General features: G+C 47.5%; 1 protein-coding gene across 1 annotated transcript in view; it reads right to left on the minus strand.

The window, feature by feature from the left end:
* Positions 1 to 8,165: 8,165 nt before the first annotated feature.
* Positions 8,166 to 14,966, minus strand: part of LOC119967144 (hormonally up-regulated neu tumor-associated kinase homolog A) — a 66,382-nt gene continuing 59,581 nt past the window's right edge. The window contains exon 10 of the mRNA XM_038799289.1: positions 8,166 to 9,263. Coding sequence (XP_038655217.1) covers positions 8,524 to 9,263 — 740 coding nt within the window. The 3' untranslated portion in view covers positions 8,166 to 8,523. The remainder of the gene's footprint in view (positions 9,264 to 14,966) is intronic.

Raw genomic sequence — 14,966 nt, forward strand, 5'->3', positions numbered from 1 at the left:
ACGGCACTTGTGGAGGTTTCCCAGGGGATTAGAGTCCCCAGGTGCATGCCCTTTGGGCAGGGTGGTACCCTGACACTGCTACTTGGGCACTGCCACCCTCCAGCCTGTGGGTGCCAGCCTGGCACTGCTAAAGTGCCAGGTGGCACTGTCATGGTGCCAAGCAGGCATTTTCTGCATGGCAGTGATTGGGCTGGGGGAACGTTGCCCTGTGGGTGCATGCGGGAGGGCCCTCTTACAGTGAGTTAGGGGTTTGGGGGTTGCGTTGGAGGCTTGAGAGTTGGGGACACCATTTAAAAATGACGTACCAACCTCTCCCTGCACTCAGCAATTTCGGAGAGCTGGGGCTCCTCAGTGCAGCAAAGTAGACTAAGTGCCACCTTGATTGCGTGTCCCCCCACTGAGGCCCCGTATCTAACCGGAGCCACATGATAGCATTGTGTTTCTCGGTGCTGCGAGCACCGGGAAGCACGCAGCTAAACATGTTCGCTATGGGACATAGTTCCCATTTGGTTCGATCGTGCCCAAAGAGTACAATTCTAATGGGGATGCAGGAGTAGAGGAACCTGGGTATATATGTGCATAAATCATTGAATATGGCAGGACAGGTTTCCAGATTGGTTAATAAAACATACAGCACCCTCGGCTTTATTAATAGGACGTAGAGTATAAAGGATGTTATATTTGTGTAGAACAATGGAGTATTGCATCCAGATCTGGGCGCAACATTTCCGGAACAATGCAAAGTCATTAGAGACAGTGATTTACGAGAGTCGTCCCAGGGCTAAGAACTTCAGTTACAAAGATGGATTGGAGGCAATGGGAGTGTTTTCCTTGGAAAAGAAAAGGTTGAGAGGAGATTTAATTGTGCTTGGTAAGCAAAATTATCAGGGGTCTGGACAGAGTAGACAGAGAGAAACCTTCTATTGGTGGAAGTGTCGAGAAACAGAGGGCACAGATTGAAGGTAATTGGCAAATTAAGCAATGGCGACATGAGGAAAAGATTTTTCACGCAAGTGGCCAGGATCTGGAATGTGCTGCCTGACAGTTGGTGGAGGCAGGTAATCGAGGCAGTCAAGGAGAAATTTGTTATCTGAAAAAGAAGAATGTGAAGGATTACAGGAGAATGATAGAACCATAGAAACGTTACAGCACAGAAAGATCCTATTCAGCACACCTTGTCTGCGCGGGCCAAAGAAGAGGGGAAAATAAAAGAAACTAGCCGTTCATTTTAATCCCACCTTCCTCCAGCTGTCCATAACCTTCTCTGTAGTAGAAGGCAGTCAAGTGGCACGAGGTAGCACGGAGAGTTGGTGCTAACGCGCCTGGCTGAATGACCTCTTTCAGTGCTGCAACAAGTTCTGTGATTCCTTGTACCAGATTTCACATAACACAGTCCTTAATTTATGTCCGTGAGTAAATCCCCTCCATCAAATTCCATGTGAAATCCCCTTGGTATTTACCCGTCTCAATCTAGTCTTGATTGTACTTCAAAAATCTACACAGAGAGGTTCAGGTATCGTTGAGGTAAGACTCATTTCCTGGACCATTAATGTATGGTTTACTATGCTATTACATCAAAGGGGAGACTGCGACATGATCCAGGGATTATTATATGGTGTTTCTCGGTCTTCTGGCATGCTGTTGATTAAAATACAAGTATTTTCAGACTTTGGTGGAATTCTTGTTTTCAATTCATGTTTTCTTGTCAGAAGCAGAATTTGAAATTTAATGCCTTTACTTGAAAGGTGTCCCAGAAGATAGACGAATGCTTGCTGATGTAAAGGTCCAACAATGTAAACATTTAAATAACGCAAAAGCAAAATAGTGCAGCTGCTGGAATTCTGCAATGAAAAAAGAAAATGCCAGAAATACATGGCAAGTCAAATAGCACCTATAGAGAGAGAAACATGTTGATGTCCTTTTGTCAGAACTGTGAAAGACTGTCTCTATGAACCAGCAATATACAAGTCTAATTTGAATTTTGTTATTGCTGTTCACAATGTGGTCTACAAAGACAATTGATTGAAGCTGATTTGATTATTTGTGTTTGTTCGACAGGTCTCTCTCTATTCCAGTGCTGGATGCAGATGGATATCTGCTTATAGATTAATTGTTCATTAGTCCATAGTCAGTGATTCGATAGTAACAGTTGCTCATTGATTTTAAGTGTTTCAATTGATCTGTGAGAATAGGATGACAAAACAATCCTATACTTTACTGATCTGTATTAATCAAAGCTCAATGGTTCTTTCTAGCCATGAGTTACGATAAAGAATGCTGTTACAATGGGCAGGATTTACTGTCCCTAGCCGCCACGAGGAAATCAAGGGCAGAATTTCACGCTCCCCTGCTGGCTAAGTTTTAAGAGCGGGGTGGGGGGGTATTGGGAAAGTGAAGGAACGGATTCCTCTGGGTTCTTGCCAGCTCCGACCATGCAGCAATTTTACACTGGGATAGGAAGTCAACCTTTGTCCCAATTGAGGCCCTTAAGTGGCCAATCAAAGACCACTTAAGGGCTGTTTCCTATCGAGCCTCAATTTTTATGCTGATGGGAGGTTTGACCTTGTGTGGGGGAAACCTGAAAAATCAGTGGGCTTAGATTTTGATTGGGAAGGAGTGGGGGTGCGTACCTCCATCTTCTGAAGCCGATCCCCTTCTGAAGCCGATCCCCTTAAATTTGGATCCGACACGGTCCAGTTGCCTCTTTAACGTTCTCCCCCCCATTTTCTCCCCCGAGACCCTTCACGCCCCTCCAAGCCTTCTGTACCCAGCCCGCCTTGGGACTCTTTAAACCTCCGCGATGGGTTCTGCCATGACGGGACATGGCAGAATGGCAGAAATCCAGCCAATGACAAAGTAAGAACATAGTGCAGGCTGCACTGATTTTCCATAGGTGACAAATAACTCTGCAAAAATCCACTGACAAAACCAGAAATAGAATATAAGCTGCGGCAGAAAGGCTCAGCATTTTCATTCTATATTTATTATAAAATTTAATAAAGATATACAGTGGAGACATGTGCGCATTAGGATAGCAGTAAATACTTAAATACTGTATACATCAAATACAATAAACATAATGTAGTAAGTACAGTTGACCAGTTTTTATTTGTGAGTAACACCACAGGAGATCAACAATTTTAAGTTACAAAATTCTGAATCATTACAGAGGAATCAGAAATGTACAGATTTACGCCAAATATTCCATTGCTCAGACTGTTTATTCAGTTAAATAAAATTTTGCAACATGGAATCCCTGAGCAAACAGCAAAGGAAATTCCACTCGTAGATGTAAAATACTTTAACACTCTTTACAGATTATAAATTATTCTTTCAGCTAAAATATATACATTTTGACTTACTAAAAAAATGATATTGGTTACACATGTAAAAGGCCCAAAATAGGCACAAGTTGCTTTGGCACTTGCCTTGAGTGATTAAATCAATGTGGACTAAAATAAATACTTTTGAAGCTGTAAAAAGTGCTTAATTATTGCAATGGTCTTCACAGTGGAATGGCAATCTAATAGTTTAACATTACCACCTTGTCATCATAGTGTTTTACTTTGTGTGGTTGTTGTAATCTGCAATTATTTTTGTATTTTTTTGCTAATCTCTGTCACCTAATGCAAACTCTTGTTTGAGAACTGAACCACTGATGTTTGTGAATCCCTACAGTGGACATTGAGTCTGTACTGAAAGAGAACTCTACCGTGGCCCACTCCTCGGCCCTGTCCCTGCAACCCTGTGCATTGATCATGGCCAATCCACCTAACCTGCACATCTTTGGACTGTGGGAAATGAAATGAAATGAAAATCGCTTATTGTAGGCTTCAATGAAGTTACTGTGAAAAGCCCCTAGTCGCTACATTCCGGCGCCTGTTCGGGGAGGCTGGTATGGGAATTGAACCGTGCTGCTGGCCTGCCTTGGTCTGCTTTAAAAGCCAGCTATTTAGCCCAGTGTGCTAAACCAGCCCCCAAGGAAACCGGAGCACCCGGAGGCACCCACACACACACGAGGAGAACATGCAAACTACACACAGCCATCCAGGTCGGGTCCCTGGGGCTGTGAGGCAGCAGTGCTAAGCAATATGCCACCACGCTATTTGAATATTCACCATTCAAACTGTATTCTCAGACACCTTTCAGCTTGATTACGATTAGGTCCCACACCATGGATCAATGGGTAAACACATGTTTGATATTGGCTCACAGACAGGGCTTTGCCGTCCCACCTGTGGGGGGGGGAATTGTCGGCGGGGGGGGGGGGGGGGGGGGGGGGGGGGGGGGGGGGAATTGTCACTGGGTGGGGGAATGGAAAATTTAATGGAACAGACAATGGTCCATTGACTTTGGGCGGGAATTTCCAGTCCGGCAGCAGGCGGAATCCAAGAATGCACTTGGTCTGCACTGTGCTTAACTGGGATGGACCCAATGAGTGAACAGCTCTGAAATATTCACTGACCAGGTTTGCATATGAAGATGCACATTTAGGTCCGGTATTGGTGTCTGCAGAAGCATGGCTAGCAAGCCTCTTGAACATGGTTAGGGATGGTGAGGTAAACGGTCTGTGAATTATTCCTTATTCAGTAAATTAAGTTTGCCCTGCTCCTGTCTTTTTATAAATACCTCAAAACATTTTCTCTTCAGAGTGTCGAGTACTGCTAAAAGTTTCTGGAGGCGACTGAATCTAAATGTAAGGTAAATGTAAGGTGACAGATTTTGGTAAAAAGATAGCAGCTTGTTATTATACTGGATGATGTGGAATAGCAGCAGGGGTTTCGGGGCAGCACGGTAGCATGGTGGTTAGCATAATTGCTTCACAGCTCCAGGGTCCCAGGTTCGATTACGGCTTGGGTCACTGTCTGTGTGGAGTCTGCACATCCTCCCTGTGTCTGCGTGGGTTTCCTCCGGGTGCTCCGGTTTCCTCCCACAGTCCAAAGATGTGCAGATTAGGTGGATTGGCCATGCTAAATTGCCCTTAGTGTCCAAAATTGCCCTTAGTGTTGGGTGGGGTTACTGGGTAATGGGGATAGGGTGGAGGTGTTGACCTTGGTTAGGGTGCTCTTTCCAAGAGCCTGTGCATTCTCGATGGGCTGAGTGGCCTCCTTCTGCACTGTAAATTCTATGATAATGTGAAATTACTAAATTCTGTAGAGGCTAGTAGTTACTGTTGTTGACAATATTGGACATGGTACGTTTGTTACTTAAATGAATCAATGTATTAACTAAAACAGTAGACTAATGCCATATAAATATGCTGCCTACTCATATCACCAATTTCCATTAAGCTAGGTGAATTTAACACTTGCCTAGTTAGTCTGGGGAGATTTTTCCCCTTGTGTATGTCAATGATAGAATGGGTGTTGAAATTTGTAAATTATATCAAAACAAGAGATATAATTAATTCCTTACAAGACCAAAGGAAGCTACAAATGGACAATGCTAAGATGGGAAATGGGCTAAAAAGTAGCATATAAATTTAATGTCAGTAAACGTAAAGTGACAGATTTTGGTAAAAAGATAGCAGCTTGTTATTATACTGGATGATGTGGAATAGCAGCAGGGGTTTGAGGTTAAAAAAATGTTAAAGGCAACAGTTCAAGTTTAATTTTAAAAAATTGAATTCTATGTTCTATCTCAGGAGGTACAAAAACCAAGAGGTAATGATGATGTTCTACAACACATTAATAAGGCCTCAGTAAGAGTACTGTGTGCAGTTTTGGCCTCCATACCGTCAGAAAACATTGTGGGCGCGATTCTCCCAAAACGGGAGAAATCGTAAGGCTGGCGTCAAACCCGGGCGGGTTTGACGCCAGCGCGCCCCTTCCCGACCGGGAACCGATTCTGGTCCCCGGTCGGGGCTAGCAGCCCGACGCCGCAAGCTCCGGCATCACGGGCTTAACGAATTTTGTTAAGCCCGCTTGCCGGAGTTAGCGCCGGCTGACGCGTCATATGACGTCAGCTGCGCATGCGCGGATTGGAAGACTCCAACCCGCGCATGCGCGGATGACGTCATCGCGTATTTGCGTGAAACCCGCGCATGCGCGGGCCGGGATGCCCCTCAGCCGCCCCGCGAATGGATACTGCGGGGCGGCGGAAGGACAAATAGTGCGCGGGCATCGGGCCCGCTGCCCGCGATCGGTGCCCACCGATCGCGGGCCCATGGCACCCTTGGCACGGCCGTGGTACTGCCGTGCCAATCGGTGCCATGGTTATAAAAAGCGAGTTGTTCCCGCCGTTTTTACGAACGGCCAGACCAGGTCTGTTTGCCGTTCGTAAAAACAGCGTAAAGGGCTGGGACTTCGGCCCATCGAACAGCTGTGAATCGCTGCCGGCTATAAAAAAACGGTGGCAGCGATTCGTGTCGGGAGTTGGGCAGGGGGAGGGGGGGAGAATAGCGGGAGGGCGGGAAAAATGTCGGGAAGGCCCTCCCGCTATTCTCCGACCCGTCGTGGGGGTCGGAGAATTTCGCCCTGTGGCTTTTGAGAGGTTACAATGCAGACTTACAGGATGCTGCCAGGTATGAAGACATATAAATATTAGGGCAACTTGAAAAATTGTTCTTTTCATGAAGAGGCAATATAATAGTTGTGGTGAATGTGATTCACACTATACTGTATATAGTTGCCAATATCACTCCATGTATATATGTTCGTTATCTATCCGTTGTAAAGATCAATGCTGTATACAGTTGCCAATATAACTCCGTGTATATATGTTCACTATCCACCATTGTAAGTGCAGTTGCACTATCCGACCACCAGGGGGAGTCGTTCTGGGAGTACGCGAGAGTTTGTACTGGGCTCCTCCGTTGGCTCCGCCCAGGACTCCTCCCCCTGGGACCGATGTATAAAGATCAGTGCCTTAGAGCCAGCCTGCGAGTTCATCTTGAGTTCAACGACGAACAGGCTGGCTCTGTTGTAAGTGTATTAAAGCCTCTGTTCAGATCCAACCACACGTGTTCGCTGAATTGATGGTTCCATCAATAGTCTTTATAATTATGAGGCAGAATGGACAGAAGCAGAATAGGTAGTCTAGAATGAGGGGGCCACAGATACAACATTGGATAGAGATTTAAAATTTGAAAATTATTTTCATAGCTTACAATGAGACTATGGAATTCAATTCCAAGGTTAGTGTTTGTGGCAGAAATATTGTAAACCTTGATGACAAGGGCAGTACGTGCATGAAAATACCATCATCTCCAAGTTCCCTCATGCACCATCACTATTCCTTCTGTCATGCCCAGTAAAAGTATGCAATATTCTTACTTTAAACATGGACTATGTTCATATCAAAGCTTCTGGAACTGTCACTTTATTTATTTAAAATGGGCACAGATGAACTGTTAAGATGGCTGTCAAGGGGTCAGTAGACTATTAACCTTCCAGAAAGTTCTAACTGAATTATCCTTGGTAGGAGACCTATCTCTGGAGTGGACATATCTTGACAGCACTCTTCTGTGGAACATTGTGATGTTGCATTAATTTAGGGTGTGTGCGAATAAATAACCTTCCTTACTTTAAACTAACAAAGGCTTTCTGCCAAATTAATTAATTGGAATATGCACTCCAATGGTAAGAATAGACACTCCTCTTTCCATACAAAACATGTTGATCATACGTTCTGTCTGAGGGACTTCATTGTGGGGTCAAAATTCCGCAACTCACCACCTAAAATAAAATGCGGAAACACATTCACCATATGTACCAAATGTACCTGTTCAAGAAGGTCCATCACCACTATGTCAAGGGAAGGTTAGGAAGGCAAATTAATTCCATACCAGAGATGGTGACACCCCAAGAATAAATGAGAAAAAAATTGAAAATATATTTGATAGGTGGGCAAGGAGATATAGAAACAGGTCAATTAAATGTGATCAGGTCCATTTGCTCACAGGAAGTGAAAGTTCCAGTAAGGACTGGTTGAGCAAATCATTGAATACATAGAATAGAATTATAGAATACCTGCAGTGCAGAGGAGGCAATTCAGCACATCGAGTCTACACTGATCTTCCAAAAGAGCACCCTACCCAGGCCCACTCTCCCTTTCCATCCCATCCCTGTAACCCACCTGACCGTTGACTAAAGGGCAATTTAGCATGGCCAATCCACATAACCTGCACATCTTTGGACTTGAGGAAACTGGAGCACCTGGAGGAAACCCACGCAGGCACGGGGTACAGGTACAGACGCCACACAATAACCCAAGGTCTGAATTGAAACGGAGTCACTGCTGCTATGAGGCAGCAGTGCTAACCAGTGTCACTGTATCGCCCACAAATGGCTGATTTGCATGTTACAATGTTTCTGTTGTATGGATATCAGAAGCTATTTGTTTATTAGTTTATTGGTCAGGTCATCTATTTGTTCGTTTTATCTTCTATACAAAATTGGGGAAGATTTACCTTATATGATATTTTTGGGGATATATAGAAAGAACACATTTAAGATTTCACTACGAATAGTAAGCAATCAGAGTCTTCCAGCAGATACCTATCCATTATTTGTGTCACATTGTTTACACAAAGTCTAGCCTTAGTATTTCACCCTTTTTGTCAGCCTTTGACTGAAATGCTGGTGACAACACTGGCAGATTTAAATCTGTTGGTCTCTGAGATGCCCTGAGGTGAATGCAGTCCCTTCTGAATATGTTGCTGGTGAGAGAAGCTTGTGTTTTCTCCTTGGATTGACGCAAGCTCTTGACCATCAAAGTCTGCTGGCGAGAAGATGGTAAAAGGGTATGTCTCCCACCATTGACCAAAAAAGGTGATGACCTATTTGTTCCGTGGCAAGGTGCTCTTACCCAACTGGCTTTCTTACCGAGGCTATCTTTGAAAACACTTTGCTTGAGTTTTGGCAAGGGGGAAAGCACAAAATTGCGCCCATCTTTCTCCTGATACCTCCAATTTGCTGCTGCTGATTGGTCTTCCATAGCTTGGAGAAGATCTTTAAATTTAGTTTCATGATGGGCTGCTGGGCTTCTGCAGTATTTCCCTTTGCTCTCCAGCAAAGATCTGGGTGTTTTTTTACCAAGACTGCCTGTTGTTAATTTGAGATTCCCTTCAATTTCCTGTTGACTTATGGGTTGTAAATGGTCATCCTGTTTTTGCTCTTCATGGCCTTGTTTTTGAGCACCAATTGTCCCATGGGTGATGTCCGATTTACCTTGAAATTCTGAGCTTGCTTTGTCCGATGTCCCTCTAGATGAAGACTTGGGAGGTCCGAGGTGCACCACTTCCCTATTGGCAAATTTAGAAACTGCAAATGCACAGAATTATTTTAATATTGTGTTAATAGTTCCCGAAACCAATTTATAGATTTTAATTTTCAGCTCAATAACATGGTTTGTTGTGCATACATAATTTAGCATTGTAGATTTGAAATAATAACAAAGCTGTTTTGAGGAATTAATCAATAATGGATTATCCCTGTTCCAGGCCCTTGACTTGTTCATAACTACAAGTGACATGAAACAGAGTTAATATTTTCTTACAGAAGCAAAATTACTAACCATAACTAGCATTAATTTAACAAAGTAAATCCTTGCGATCCTTAATAGCAGCCTTTAAAATTCCAAAAAGCAAATAACTAAAATATGCTGGATTACAATTAGGGCTGCCAATGATTTAAAAAGTACTCATGATTTATCTCTTGTTTGAAGATCGTAATCTCAGTTAATCTTAAATATAATTGGATATTTAATTGATGCAATTATATCCATCACAATCAAATTTGTTTTATTATTGTAACTAATACTCATTTGTAGACTATGCCACCTGAACTATGAATTGTGAAAAGTACTTCTATGATCCTGGGTCTGCGACAAGTTGGGGTGGTTCCTAATAGCTGCCTCTCAGCAATTTAAAGCTGAGAGCGCCTTAATTTTCTTTAAGGCAGGTTTTCCACCCCTATTGCTGGAAGAGGTCTGCCTTAGAGAGCTGCTGGCCAATAGGGTTGCTGCAGCTCTGTGTTCCCAGCAGTGCAAATAGGAGAACTGGTCATGGCTGGGACTACAGGCATTCCCACTATGCCAAGGTACCGATGTAAGTCCAGAGTAGTGGGTGTTGGCCAGAGGGCTGGGGCAGGGTGAAGGTGGTAGGGGGCCAATTTAAGATGCTGGAGGGGGATGGGTTAATTATCTTTCGGAACGTGCCTTGCTCATGGGAAGCACAAAGGAGGACACTTCCCATCCTTGCATGATGCCAATCCACACAGCTAAAGCTGCTGGTCTTTCCATATTGTATGGGTCTCATCATACCGCAGGTAAAATAATGAAACCAGTGATGTGAGGCCCTTAAATGGCCTTAATAGGAGAAAGGGGGTGGGGGGGGAGGGGTGGGGGGGAACAAGTCACCTGGCAGTTCCCCTAACCCTGTAAAATTTCAGACAGGTCGGATGTAGGAGACTAGGCAGCAGGAAGACCACCTGCTGGATTTTATGTATCCCTTGGCTTCAAACCTGTCTGCAGTGCAGCCCATTATATGTATAAAACACAGCTGTTTCCACTATGAATTTTGTAACACATAACACATACAGTAATACACTTTTACATCATATTATAAAGTAAATTGTGGAAACGTAAATATCCAGTTCATTAGATCAGTCTCACTTAGCAAAACCCATTGCGCCAATTTTAAATAATCTGACAGATCATTCATGCCGGTGATAAAAGCTGTTCCGAAGCTAAGCTTCACTGGTTTTGTCTCCTTAACTTATATAATCACTCTTCCGGTTGCGGCTATGACCAGCTAAGTCGCACATTTGGCAGCTCCTGCGACAAAGGTGTTTAAGGGCCGATTGGAGGGCCCCGACGGTACTGTAAAGACGAATCCCGGTGGGGGAAGGCTCCCTGAGGAGAGTGAGACCAACTTTATGGTCGGTACTCGGAGTGGGGCGACAAAAAAAGCGGCAGCAGCTCCCCGAAAAAAGCGGGGGAAGAGGACCAAAATGGCGGCCGGTGGCGCACTAGAAGATTGGAGAAAATGGGCGGAGGAGCAGCAGGCCGCTCTCCTCCGGTATTTTACGGAGCTGAAAGTGGAACTCTTAGAGTCTATGAACGCGACGACCACAAGGCTGATGGGGGCCCAGGCGACCCAAGAGGCGTCGATAAGAGAGCTGCAGCAGGAGATGACTGCAAGGGAGGAGGAGGCCACGGTCCTCGTGGGAAAGGTGGAGGTGCACGAGGCACTCCACCTGAAATGGCAGAGCCGCTTTGAGGAGCTGGACACTCGAATGAGGCGGAAGAACTTGAGGATCCTGGGCCTAGCAGAAGGCCTGGAGGGACCTGATCTCCCGAAATATGTAGCGGAGATGCTGAGCTCCCTGATGGGAGAGGGGGCCGGTCCATCGCCTCTGGAGCTGGAAGAAGCATATCGGGTCATGGCTAGGCGGCCTAGGGCGAACGAGCCCCCGAGGGCGGTGCTGGTGCGATTCCAGCGTTTCTGTGATCGGGAGAAAGTGCTGAGGTGGGCCAAGAGGGAGAAAAGCAGCAAATGGGAGAATTCGACGGTGCGGATATATCAGGACTGGAGTGCGGAGGTGGCAAAGCGGCGGGCCCGGTTTAACCGGACGAAGGCGGTGCTGCACGCAAAGAGGATCAAGTTCGGAATGCTGCAGCCAGCGCGCTTGTGGGTCACCTACAAGGACCAGCACCATTACTTTGAGACCCCAGAGGAGGCATGGACTTTTGTTCGGGAGGAAAAGCTGGACCTGAACTAGAACTTGGGAACGCCGGCGGTCGAGGCCGCCCGAGTACCCTTGACTGATCAAGTGGCCCATGTCTTTCTTAGGCCAGGTCGGAACTTGGTTAAAGTTGATGGATCGTTTGGTTTCTTTGAAACTTGTGTTATGGGGGGTTTCTTTGTTCCTTTTTGTGTGTCTCTTCCCGTTGCCAACTTCCCTTAATTATTGTTGTTGTAGGGGGGGCTTTTTTACTGTTTTTTTGATCTGTTCTTTAAGGGTTATGGTTACTGTTCTGTTCGATGGAGGGTGATGGTTAAATACGTTATTATTGGGTAGTTATTTAGTTATGCAGGCATAGTTATGTATTTATGTATTTATTTGAGATTTGTTATTTATATTGTTATATTGTTAAGTTGGGGAGGCGGGACGGGGGGGGTGCAAGTTGGTTATGCGGGTTTTCTTTTTCTCTTTTTTCTTCCTCTCGTTTTAAGGGGGCTTTTTTATGGGCTTGGATGGGGACGGGGGTGGAATTGAAGATGGCGGGGTAGGGTGTGGCCGGGCGAAAGCGCGGGCTTTCCCCTGTTTCCCGCGCGCGGGACGGAGGAAGGGGGAGGAGAGAAGAGTGGGGTGTGGCCAGCAATGGCGGCTTTTCCCGCGCTGAAGCGGGGTCAGAGAGGGATGGCAAGGGGGGGGGAGGCCCCTCCCCCCCCCACATCGGGAGGAGTCGGAGTGTGGCAGGGGCAGCCGGGTCAGCGAAAATCAGCTGACTCTCGGGAGTACGATGGTGGATACACCGCGGCTAGGAGGGGTCCTAGCCAGGGGGGGGGGGGGGGGGGGAGGGGGGTTGGGGGGGGATACCGGGTTGCTGCTGGAAAGGCCGAGGACGGGAAGGGAAGAACGGGAGGAGAGAGGGGGGGGGGGCCATCGCCATGGGGAACGGGTCAGAAGGGGAGGGTCGACCCGGGGCGAACAGGGGACAGGACATGGCTAATAGACAGGGGAAAGGGACAGGTCGCTCCGCGACCCGGTTGATTACTTGGAACGTGAGGGGGCTGAATGGGCCGGTCAAGAGAGCAAGGGTTTTTTCACACCTAAAGGGACTGCAGGTGGATGTGGCAATGTTGCAGGAGACTCACTTGAGAGTAGTAGACCAGGTACGCCTGAGAAGGGGGTGGGTGGGACAGGTGTTCCACTCAGGCTTGGACGCAAAGAACCGGGGGGTGGCGATTTTGGTGGGAAAGAGGGTGTCGTTCGTGGCGGCGCAGGTGGTAGCAGATAAGGAGGGTAGGTACGTGATGGTGAAGGGTAGGCTGCAGGGAGAGAATGTGGTGCTGGTGAATGTGTATGCCCCGAATTGGGATGACGCGGGTTTTATGAGGCGCCTGTTGGGCCTCATTCCGGGTCTGGAGGCAGGGGGCCTGATCATGGGGGGGGACTTCAATACAGTGCTCGACCCTGGGCTGGACAGATCGAGTTCCAGGACGAATAGGAGGCCGGCAGCGGCAGAGGTGCTAAGGGGGTTCATGGAGCAGATGGGGGGGGTAGACCCTTGGAGATTTGGCAGGCCAAGGGCGAGGGAGTATTCTTTTTTCTCCCACGTCCACAGGGTGTACTCCAGAATAGACTTTTTTGTACTGAGCAGGGGGCTGATTTCGAGAGTGCAGGACACGGAGTACTCGGCCATTGCGATTTCGGACCATGCACCACACTGGGTAGAGGTAGAACTGGGGGAAGCATGGGACCAGCGCCCGTTGTGGCGCCTGGATGTGGGGCTGCTGGCGGACGATGAGGTGTGCGGAAGGGTCCGGAAGGGCATTGAGAGATATCTGGGCACGAACGACACGGGCGAGGTGAAGGTGGGGGTAGTCTGGGAGGCCCTGAAAGCAGTGATCAGAGGAGAGCTGATCTCCATAAGGGCACACAGAGAAAGGAAGGAGAGGCAGGAGAGGGAGAGACTGGTGGGGGAACTTATAGAAGTGGACAGGAGATATGCGGAGACACCAGAGGAGGGGCTGTTGAGGGAGCGGCGCAGTTTGCAGGCCCAGTTTGACCTACTGACCACTAGGAAGGCGGAGACGCAATGGAGAAGGGCACAGGGCGCGGTCTATGAGTACGGGGAAAAGGCGAGCAGGATGCTAGCACACCAGCTGCGCAAGCGAGATGCAGCCAGAGAGATTGGGGGAGTGAGAGAGAAGGGAGGGAACGTAGTGCAGAAGGGGCAAGAGGTGAACGGGGTCTTCAGGGATTTCTACAGGGAATTGTACCGGTCTGAGCCGCCCAGGAGGAGGGGGGGAATGGAGAACTTCCTCGATAGATTGAGGTTCCCAAAGGTCCAGGAGGAACGGGTGGAGGGGCTGGGGGCGCCGATAGAGCTGCAGGAGCTAGTTAAAGGGATAGGCCAGATGCAGGCGGGGAAGGCGCCGGGGCCGGATGGGTTCCCGGTGGAATTTTATAAGAAGTATGTGGACTTGGTGGGTCCAGTGCTGGTGCGAGCCTTCAATGAGGCGCGAGAGGGGGGGGTTCTGCCCCCGACAATGTCACAGGCCCTGATCTCCTTGATCCTGAAGCGGGACAAAGACCCTGTACAGTGCGGGTCCTACAGGCCTATCTCCCTCTTGAATGTAGATGCCAAACTGTTGGCAAAGGTCCTGGCAACCAGAATAGAGGATTGTGTGCCAGGGGTAATCCATGAGGACCAGACGGGGTTCGTAAAGGGACGACAACTTAACACAAATGTCCGGAGACTGTTGAATGTGATTATGATGCCAGCAGTGGAGGGGGAGGCTGAGATAGTGGTAGCACTGGATGCGGAGAAGGCATTCGATAGGGTGGAGTGGGAATACCTGTGGGAGACGCTGGAACGGTTTGGGTTTGGGGAGGGATTTATCAAGTGGGTGAAGCTGCTGTATTCGGCCCTGATGGCGAGTGTGGTTACAAACGGGAGGAGGTCAGAGTATTTTGGGCTCCATCGAGGTACCAGGCAGGGATGCCCCCTATCCCCCTTACTATTTGCATTAGCGATCGAACCGTTGGCGATGGCACTGAGGGGTTCAGGGGGGTGGAGAGGACTGACAAGGGGAGGGGAGGAACATCGGGTATCACTCTATGCGGATGGTTTGTTGTTATATGTGGCGGACCCGGAAGGGGGAATGCCGGAGGTAATGGAAATACTAGCGGAGTTTGGGGACTTTTCGGGATATAAATTAAATGTGGGTAAAAGTGAGGTCTTTGTGATACACCCGGGAGATCAGGGGGAGGGAATTGGGCGGCTCCCCTTTA

Source organism: Scyliorhinus canicula, chromosome 6 (genome assembly GCF_902713615.1).
Source record: "Scyliorhinus canicula chromosome 6, sScyCan1.1, whole genome shotgun sequence".
Lineage (NCBI taxonomy): Eukaryota > Metazoa > Chordata > Chondrichthyes > Carcharhiniformes > Scyliorhinidae > Scyliorhinus > Scyliorhinus canicula.